Genomic DNA, 10,000 nt, shown 5'->3' on the forward strand with positions numbered 1-10,000 from the left:
CCGGACTTGCCGTCCTCTCCTGCGGGACCCGTTGGACCAGCTGGGCCCTACAAGGGAACGATGTAGGTGAAACCCATGATGGATGTGATTCTCTCAAATTCAAAAGAAGCTTTATTGGCATGACCATAACGTTGTAGAGTATTGCCAAAGCATTTGGGTTGGATATATAAAAGTGATTACATAAACAATACATATATACAGTAAGTGATTACATAAACAATACATATATCTTTACACAGGGTACATCAGAAGGGGAAAGGGAGAAGTGGGAACAATAATACAAATACATAATAATTATCAGGGGATCAGGGGAGAGAGAGAGGGAGAGAGAGACGGAGAAAGAGAAAGAGAGGAGGGAAGAAAGAGAGAGAGAGAGGGAGAAAGAGAGGCGGTGGAGAGAGAGAGAGAGAGGGAGAGAGGGTGAAAGAGAGGGGGTGGAGAGAGAGAGAGAGGGTGAAAGAGAGGGGGTGGAGAGAGAGAGAGAGAGAGAGAGAGAGAGGGGGAGATAGGGTGAAAGAGAGAGAGAGAGGGAGGGGGAGAGAGAGAAAGAGATGGAAAGAGAGAAAGAATGAAGAGAGTATGATTGGGTTGTCGGCACTTACTTGACTGCCCAGAGGTCCAATTCTTCCTGGGCCTCCAGGGAACCCTGGGGCACCCTGCACAGACAGTACTCATTACTGATGGGAATTATGGAAGCGCTAGTATTATAGTGATGCACCTCCTTTATCAATGGTGATCAGTGTAACAGTGCTGAATCTTACATTCGGACCAATAGAGCCTCGTGATCCTTTGGGTCCCACACCACCACCTGGACCCTAAATGGATTAAATACACACACACACACAAACACAACACACACACACACACACACACACACACACACACACACACACACACACACACACACAAACGGGCATGCACGCACACACACACACACACACATTTGTCATTCTCACTAGCTGTTCTATGGGCTTGGACGAACCACCCCGCAAAAATACAAGAAAAGCTTTGACAGCACCCACTATTAGTTGTGTTGTTGGTGGTGTTTTTGTAAGGGTTTTGTATGCCTTTTTTTACCTCTCACTGCTGTTTTAAGTCTGCAGATTTTGTACCTGAGTGCCAGGGACTCCGTCTTCGCCCTGATCGCCCATGTGACCTGGGTCGCCATTCGGTCCTTTCTCTCCTGGTCCGCCTTTGCCTCCAGGGAGACCGTCACCACCCTGAAGAAACAGGAAGTGAAACATCCACTCAGAGACACTCACAGTCTCAGTCCTTTCTTTATTTTAAAGTCTTTTAACTCATTCAAAATTGTATTAAATTCATTAAGTCATGCATATTTTTTTATTGTAAATCTATTTACCACAACTGGAAAGCACTTGTTATTTTAGGCGTAGGTGCTACAGAAATACAGACTTGACTTGTGTTACGAAGCCCTGTAAAGCGCCTTGAGACAATTGTGTTGTTTTGGCGCTATTGCGCCACTTTTAAAAGGTAACTGGCGATGGTGTTTTCCGTTCTGAGAATTCCCTAGCTGGCTAGCGGCAGGTGCCTGGAGGAAGTAGCCCCTGAGGACTTATGGTGTCCGTTTGTTGTTGTAACATATTTGTGTGCTTTGCATAGTAGGGAGGATCCACGGTTGTAACACTTGAAAGTGTCTCTCTCTCTCTCCCTCCTTCTCTCCCCTCCTCCCTTTCTCCCCACCCCTCTCTCTCTCTCTCTCTCCCCTCCTCCCTCTCTCTCTCTCTCTCTCCCCTCCTCCTTCTCTCTCTCCCTCTCTCTCTCCCCTCCTCCTTCTCTCTCTCCCTCTCTCTCTCCCCTCCTCCCTCTCTCTCTCTCTTCCTCCCTCCCTCTCTCTCTCTCTCTCCCTCTCCCTCCGTAGTGGAGGCCAGCAGGTACAGAGCTGTACAGTGGGTAAACCTCACAGCCTGCAGACCTGCACCCCACTGAAGCTAGCTCCTGCCCAGGGTCAGATGCTATTTAATGTAACTCATGACGTATGTAAATGGAGAACTGCACAGCAGTGAATGGACATCCTATTAATTGCATTGGCATCAGTTGGCATCAGAAAGACCGCAAGCGGTCACGAATCTGACAGTGAAACTCACTGGAAGGCCACGCAAGCCTGGAGGTCCAGGAGGTCCTCGGTCGCCACGCCGACCCTGTTGGATTATACGAGTTTTCAGTGCTAGCTTTGCTTCTCTTTACACTCATCATTGCAACAACAAATTGACTGCATTTCATTTAATTAATTAATTTGTATTCTAATGTAATTTGTCAATTTTCTGTACTTGTGTTTGTTGTTCTCATTTGACTATTCGCTACGTAAAGCACTATGTGTCCACTGCTTAAAAAGTGCTATACGAATAATGTGTATGATATCAACAGCACACACATGTGTATACAGCATGTGTATACATACATTTTTATTGACAGTGAGGACCAAACCATTGCTTAAAAAGGACTATACATGCACTAAAGTGCGTTATACATACATGACATGTGTACATATTGTTATTTCTGTTATTTCCAGTTCGTTTTTTGTTTGTCTTTGCCCTATGTAAAGCGTCTGAGTACCTAAAAAAACGCTATATAAGTTGAAAGTATTATTATTATTGTTGTTATTTCATTGACAGTGAGGACCACATCACTGAGGTGTTTTGCCTACTCACAGATCCACCTGAAGGACCATTGATTCCTGAAGTTCCACCAGGGCCATCTTCTCCCTTTAATAGCACAAGACAGACCACAGGAAAGAGAGTATGGACCACAGGAAACAGACTGAGTATGGACCACAGGAAACAGACTGAGTATGGACCACAGGAAACAGACTGAGTATGGACCACAGGAAACAGACTGAGTATGGACCACAGGAAAGAGACTGAGTATGGACCACAGGAAACAGACTGAGTATGGATCAGCTAATTTCCTGACATTTCACTTTGTAAAAAGGGGACATGAGAGTAAGGACTCACCTTTGGGCCTGTTCGCCCACGCAGGCCTGGGAAACCTGGGAACCCCATCTTCCCAAGGATCCCATCCTTCCCGTCCGGGCCGTCTCCTCCTTTGGGCCCTTGGTCACCCTGGGTGATGACACACAGATTACTAGCTGGGTTTACATCCATCCCATTCGCATATCTAAAGCCTTAGAGGTCCCTGCGGTTCCGTGGGGAATATGGTTGTCTTGTGGTAAATTGTTGTCAATATGCCTTTAAAGCGCTGCAAGGTTTTGTCCTAGAGACATAAAAATAACAACCCCAGAAACCTTGAAACTGAAAAAGAATGAATGCCTCAGACATCTACCCATTCACACAGTGATGGCGGAGTAATCTATCTAAGGTGCGTACCTGTACATCAGGAGCAGTTGGGGGTTCAGTGTCTTTTTCAAGGACACTTTGACACACTTGGTGAGGAGGAGTCGGGTTCGGATTATCAACCTTCCGATTGCTAAACGACTCCTCTACCTCCTGAACCACTATTGCTATCTTTCGCTGCTAATAATTGAAATTAATAATAATAAATGAATTCAAAAGAATCATTCCGTCTGTTCATCCATCCCTTTTAGCTCGCCATATTCACATCATCAAGTAATGATCACAGGAAAAATGCACAAATCGCTGCATGTTACATGAATATAACATTCAGACATACTGGAGTGGGCCACCAGCCAAGCTCTATGTACGGTAGGGGAAGAGGGTCATAGACGGCAACCCCTGGAGTCGGCTACATTTCCCACAGGTGATGGACTCACCCTGCTCCCTTTAGGACCGGGCCCACCGTTACTGCCATCCTGTCCTGGCATGCCATTTATTCCTGCCATTCCTGGAAGTCCTCTGGGACCCTGGGGGCCCGTGGGGCCCTGTGAAGGGGAGAGAGAGAGAGGGAGAGGAGAGAGAGAGGGAGAGAGAGAGAGAGAGAGTGAGAGAGAGAGGGAGAGAGAGTGAGAGAGAGGGGGAGAGAGAGAGAGAGAGTGAGAGAGAGAGGGAGAGAGAGTGAGAGAGAAGGAGAGAGAGAGAAGGAGAGAGAGAGAGGGAGAGAGAGAGTGAGAGAGAGAGGGAGGGAGAGAGAGAGTGAGAGAGAGGGGTAGTAAGATAGAGAGAGAGAGTGAGAGAGGGGAGAGAGAGATGGAGTGAGAAAGTGAGAGAGAGAGGAGAGAGAGAGGGAGAGAGAGAGGGGTAGTAAGATAGAGAGTGAGAGAGAGAGAGGGGGAGAGAGAGTGAGATGGAGTGAGAGAGAGAGAGGGAGAGAGTGAGAGGGAGAGAGGGGTAGTAAGATAGAGATAGAGAGTGAGAGAGGGGAGAGAGAGATGGAGTGAGAAAGTGAGAGAGAGAGGAGAGAGAGTGAGAGACAGAGGGGTAGTAAGATAGAGTGAGAGAGAGAGAGGGGGAGAGAGAGTGAGATGGAGTGAGAGAGAGAGGAGAGAGAGGTAGTAAGATAGAGAGAGAGAGATAGTAAGAGAGAGAGAGGGTGAGAGAGAGAGGGGAGAGACAGAGAGATGGTAAGATAGAGAGAGAGGGAGAGTGTGTGAGAGAGAGGGAGAGATAGTTTGTAAGAGAGAGAGATAGTAAGAGAGAGTGGGATAGAGGGGGGAAGGGTGGATGAGAGTGAGAGAGAGAGAGAGGGAGAGAAAAAGAGAAAGGGGAGACAGAGAGAGAGAAAGGGGAAGGGTGGAGGAGAGTGAGAGAGAGAGAGGGAGAGAGAAAGAGAGAGAGAGAGAGAGGAAGGGTGGAGAAGAGTGAGAGAGTGAGAGAAAGAGAGTGAGAGAGAGAGGGGAAGGGTGGAGGAGAGTGAGAGGTGCATTATATCTTCAGAGATCAAACAGCATCTGTATTTTCTGTCTCCAGTCTCTCTCTGTTTTCAGGTCTTTCTTCTCTTTCATCATCCCTCTTGTATTGATGTAATTCTGTGTCATCAATAAATCAAACCAAGACCTGTAGCTAAAATGTGTAAGATAACCAAACATCTAAACAACAGATCAGACAAGACATACCAACAAATCATGATCACACATGATATAGTCATAGTTTTCAGTCACGTGACTACAATAGGTAGCTGACGGGCAAAAAGAACAGCGAAACAGCGTTAAACAGTGGACAACTTCGAGCAGTGCCGCCTACTCAACTACGATCGCCATCAACCACAGACCATACCACTATAGCCAGACAGAGATATTTAGAAAAAAAATAAAATGTTTGATCCATGTACTGCACCAGCTGACATTTGTATTTCTTTAACCTCGACGAAGTCCCTGCCAGAGCTCCAGTGTGGAGATATTTACATGTATCTAATAGAAAATCCATCCCCCTACACATCTCAAAAACTGAAAGCCTACAAAAGCACAGATAGTAATTTAATTTTCAGAAGTGGATGGGTTCACAACGCTGTCGTCTGGAAGGTGAAAACAAAAAACATCTTCATAATCAGAGCAAAGATGAGTGCCATTTAATAGCTAGCTACCAGCTAGCGAGATACCTGCTGTTAGCTACGAGCTACCTGCTGTTAGCTACGAACTACCTGCTGTTAGCTACGAACTACCTGCTGTTAGCTACGAGCTACCTGCTGTTAGCTAGCAGCCTTCAGCCTACCCAACGCTGTTCTTTATCATTTGACACAATTTTCTGGTTTAAACAAGTACGAACACCTGGTCTGGCGAACGACAACTTAAATTATCTTCCCATATATTTTCTACTGGCATTGTAGTATTTCCAGTTGGATGACAAAATACACTAGCCTAGCCTACTTGCTTAGGTACTTGTCGCAATCTCAGAGAAGAAACCGGGTAATCCAATTTGAATTGTGTTGATGCTTTGTTTCTTGACTTTATTACTTGATCTATTCCCGTTTTAGGTAGTTATTCTGATAAATGAGGCGACCAGAACAGGGTGACTGCTTTTATTGCCAGCCCCAAAAGTATGGCTGCTTTACTGTGTGTCCGAGAAAAATTGACCCAGAAGACGTCTACAATCAACTGGTAGCAACGTGGGCGGGTTTTAAATGCGATAAAAACAAAATCCGGGCTTGTCTCCTCGCCGATTTGAACAGCCAACCGAGCAACAACTGTCTAGCATTTTACTACCTAAGTCAGACAATGTTAAAGCGGAGATATTAAATGATATTGAATGAAAGGTGGTCGGTTCCTGTATAAACTCCAGTGTTAGACAGGTGTGGAATGTGTTTTTTGCCCTTCAGCTGGTCATTCTGACGTCACGTGAAAACTATGAATAGTTGGTAGAATACACTATATAACATATACTTATATAACACAATTAACCGGACAGGACTTTACATAAGCGTGAGTAAGAGCAGACTACAGCACCTTGGAACCATCCGATCCATCTTCTCCATTTCGTCCGCGTGGGCCCAGCTTCCCAGAAATACCAGGAGGTCCTTGTTGCCCCTGGAAACCAGGATCACCCTGGGAGACAGAGAATTGGGTATCAAACATGGTGACTCACGCCCAGCATCCGTTTCCTATCTTATTCCTAAGCACTTTGAGCTGTATGATTTTGTATGAAAGGTGCTATACAAATAAAGTTTATTATTATTATTATTATTATTATTATTATATTCATTTTCTTTTCTTCTTGTTGTTACTCTCCTTTCTCTTCTTCTCTTTTCCTTTATTTTCTTTTTTGGTGATGACTTGCCATTCACATGGTCCTGTGTGACCGTGGATTCCTTATTAAATCGCACTATGACTCATCACAGGACTGTGTCAGATAACCAAGTTTCAAACCAGTGGAATATAAACAAAACAGACCATCAGACAATCAAAAGGCACACTCTGCACAAGAGATATAATGGCTTGAAAGTCATGTTTTCGTCACTCGAGAAATGACACTGAAGGTGCCCTTCACCCCTTTGGTGTGTACACTGCTTTGCTAAGAATGGCTAAAATCACCATGTTTAATCAATCGACCAATTAATGAATTTGTCTTTAACAGGAGTTTTAATTACAGCTGATGAGTGTCACTCACTCTGTGTCCAACGGGTCCGGGGCCACCGAGACCACCAGGGTCACCCTGCAAAGAGATGAGGAGATTAGCATTTAAGAGATTAGCATTGTCTTCTTAACATTTAAGAGATTAGCATTGTCTTCTTAACATTTAAGAGAATAGCATGGTCTGCATAGCATTTAAGAGATTAGCATTGTCTTCTTAACATTTAAGAGAATAGCATGGTCTTCATAACATTTAAGAGATTAGCATGGTCTGCATAACATTTAAGAGATTAGCATTGTCTTCATAACATTTAAGAGATTAGCATAGTCTTCATAACATTTAAGAGATTAGCATTGTCTTCATAACATTTAAGAGATTAGCATGGTCTTCATAACATTTAAGAGATTAGCATTGTCTTCATAACATTTAAGAGATTAGCATTGTCTTCATAACATGTACAGTGACTCAGTACAGCTGCTTTAGCGTCCTGACCGCTGCTGTGACTCAAACTGATGTTAGTGTTTTAAAAAGTCAGTGACAGTTGTGGTCTGGGATGGGGGGACAGAACTACGCACACGCACGCACGCACACACGCACGCACACGCACGCACACACACACACACACACAATAAACTGAGATAGAGGGTGAAGATGTAAGGGCATGTTCACGCACATACATACATAGACGCACAAGCACACACACATGCACACACATGCACGCATGCATACACGCACACACACACAAACAAACACACGCACACACAAACACACACACACACATGCACACACACGCACGCATGCACACACACAATAAACTGAGATAGAGGGTGAAGATGTAAGGGCATGTTCCACAAGCGAGTGGGAAAAGTGTAATGTTATTGGTTGCTCATCAGTGAACACTGGAGACAACTGGCGGCAAACGCAGGGTGCAACTCACCTGGTCGCCACGGGCACCGTTTTCACCAGGAAACCCAGGAGACCCCATAGGCCCCTGAGAGAGAGAGATAGAGAGAGGGAGGGAGAGATAAGAGAGAGATAAGAGAGAGAGATAGAGAGAGGGAGAGAGAGGGAGAGATAAGAGAGAGATAGCGACCACAGCCATTTTTTGCAGGGCTTTGTTAATTTGCTTCAACATGGTTAGGACAACGAATTGCTGGTGTGTGAGTGTGTGTGTGTGTATGTGTTTGTGTGTGTGGTATGTGCACGAATTTGTGTGTGTGGTGTGTATGTGTGTGTGTTTATATGTGTGTGTGTGTGTGTGTGTGTTTGTGTGTGTGTGTGTGTGTGTGTGTCTGTGTGTGTGTGTGTGTGTGTGTGTGTGTGTGTGTGTGTGGTGTGTGTGTCTGTGTGTGTGCGTGTACGTGTGTATATGTGTATGTATGTGTGTGTGTGTGTGTGTGTGTGTGTGTGTGTGTGTTTTGTCCTACCTGACCTCCTGATTGTCCTGAGGTCCCTGGGATTCCCCTCTCTCCTCTTGGTCCCTGTTAGACAGAAAAGCACTTAGACTGACCCCAGCATTGGACACACACCCAAACACATCAAACGCCTCACGCCTAAGGATCTTATCCTCAATGTATCTGTGCGGAAAGTATGGCTTTTTGAGCAATTCAGTATCAAGTTCAACAGGTCATATAACATCCCCTAGCTAGTCCATCTAAGGCTATTTCAGCTAGGTCTGTTTGCCATGGATAAAATCAAATTAATTTAAATAAAACATCCACTAACAGAGACATCTGATGGAATCACACCATCTTCCTTCTGACCAAAGGGGGCGCTAGTGAGTTGAGTTGAAACAAATAAAAAAGCAGTTCTTAAATGATAGATTTACGAGGAGTATGACAATTGTAGTACATTTTGGGGATCCAAAGGACAGAAGCCTAAAATGTTTAGTAATAAAGATATAAAGATCATCAGCTTAGAGCATTTTAGAAGCATAGTCCTATCTGATCAATCAGTAAAACTTTACCTGAAACCCCCAGATAGTGTCAATGACAGATTGCTAATAATATAATACTATAATAGTATCATGTTATCACGATCAGTTATCCTCGATGGTATGGCAGCTTATTAACATGTGTTATAACATCTGACATCATGAGAGTAATCAATACAGTTGCCTCAAATGATGACATGACACTGTGACACGAGTAGGAGTGGGGTTGGTAAAGGATGTCCTCATAGCTGTGATTCAGGGGTAACCACTGCCACAGGACATCTTTTCCCAACCCCACAAACACGAGCGCCATCTTGCTTTTACGCAACTGTTCCACTATCAACCAGATTTTGATCATTTAAAAAAAAAAGTTAGGTGTTACTGGTGAATCTGCAGGTGCAATTCTACATGTGAATCTGCAGGTAAAGTTCTACAGGTGAGTCTGAGGGTAAAGTTCTACAGGCGAGTCTGAGGGTAAAGTTCTACAGGTAAATGTTCAGTGATAAAGATACGTACAGGAGGGCCAACAGATCCTGGGCCACCAGGTCTTCCATCTTTACCAGGACCACCCTGGAGACACAAACAGGACATTACACATCCCCATAGAGGCAAGACACAACAACAATGCAATGCCTTGCCGACTCTAAAAATGACTACAATAAAACTGAACAAATCACACATGCATGATATCTGGATGGAAAATGACATGCAAATATTCAAGAAACACATTGTGTAATACGAGTATGTGGATATGTGGATTAAGACATTTAAAATAAAACCGAAGAATAATTACAGCAACTATAATGCAGTAAACAAACATATGTTCTTATGTTCTGTATAACATGAGGATGAAACTACCCATATAGAGTATTTATATCATCACATTTCTCCTCGTAGGAGGTTATGATTTAGGTGTTAAGAGTTTTTCATGGGGGGACAGGAGCATGCATGAGTTCCTCTAGAGGGATAAGCCAAATGGCGTTGTGGAGGTGGAGGAGAGTCACTCACAGGTTTCCCATCAGTGCCTCGTGCTCCCTTTTCTCCTACTTTCCCGTCGTCGCCCTGGAGAACGCAAGCGGACAGGAGGGTTGGGGTGCAGGGTCACAAGACGAGATCAGTACTGGACATG

At 44.5% G+C, this 10,000-nt stretch overlaps 1 protein-coding gene across 1 annotated transcript in view; it reads right to left on the bottom strand.

Annotated features, from left to right (window-relative positions):
* LOC105894028 (collagen alpha-1(II) chain-like) overlaps window positions 1-10,000 on the bottom strand; it is a 43,798-nt gene that overhangs the window by 10,108 nt on the left and 23,690 nt on the right. The window contains exons 25-38 of the mRNA XM_031560671.2: window positions 9,880-9,933; window positions 9,388-9,441; window positions 8,366-8,419; window positions 7,876-7,929; window positions 6,975-7,019; window positions 6,314-6,412; window positions 3,749-3,856; window positions 2,973-3,080; window positions 2,670-2,723; window positions 2,106-2,159; window positions 1,113-1,220; window positions 762-815; window positions 603-656; window positions 1-47 (exon numbers count right to left, since the gene is read on the bottom strand). The exon at window positions 1-47 is cut by the window's left edge and continues 115 nt beyond it. Coding sequence (XP_031416531.1) covers window positions 1-47; window positions 603-656; window positions 762-815; window positions 1,113-1,220; window positions 2,106-2,159; window positions 2,670-2,723; window positions 2,973-3,080; window positions 3,749-3,856; window positions 6,314-6,412; window positions 6,975-7,019; window positions 7,876-7,929; window positions 8,366-8,419; window positions 9,388-9,441; window positions 9,880-9,933 — 947 coding nt within the window. The remainder of the gene's footprint in view (window positions 48-602; window positions 657-761; window positions 816-1,112; window positions 1,221-2,105; window positions 2,160-2,669; window positions 2,724-2,972; window positions 3,081-3,748; window positions 3,857-6,313; window positions 6,413-6,974; window positions 7,020-7,875; window positions 7,930-8,365; window positions 8,420-9,387; window positions 9,442-9,879; window positions 9,934-10,000) is intronic.

Source organism: Clupea harengus, chromosome 23 (genome assembly GCF_900700415.2).
Source record: "Clupea harengus chromosome 23, Ch_v2.0.2, whole genome shotgun sequence".
Classification (NCBI taxonomy): Eukaryota; Metazoa; Chordata; class Actinopteri; order Clupeiformes; family Clupeidae; genus Clupea; species Clupea harengus.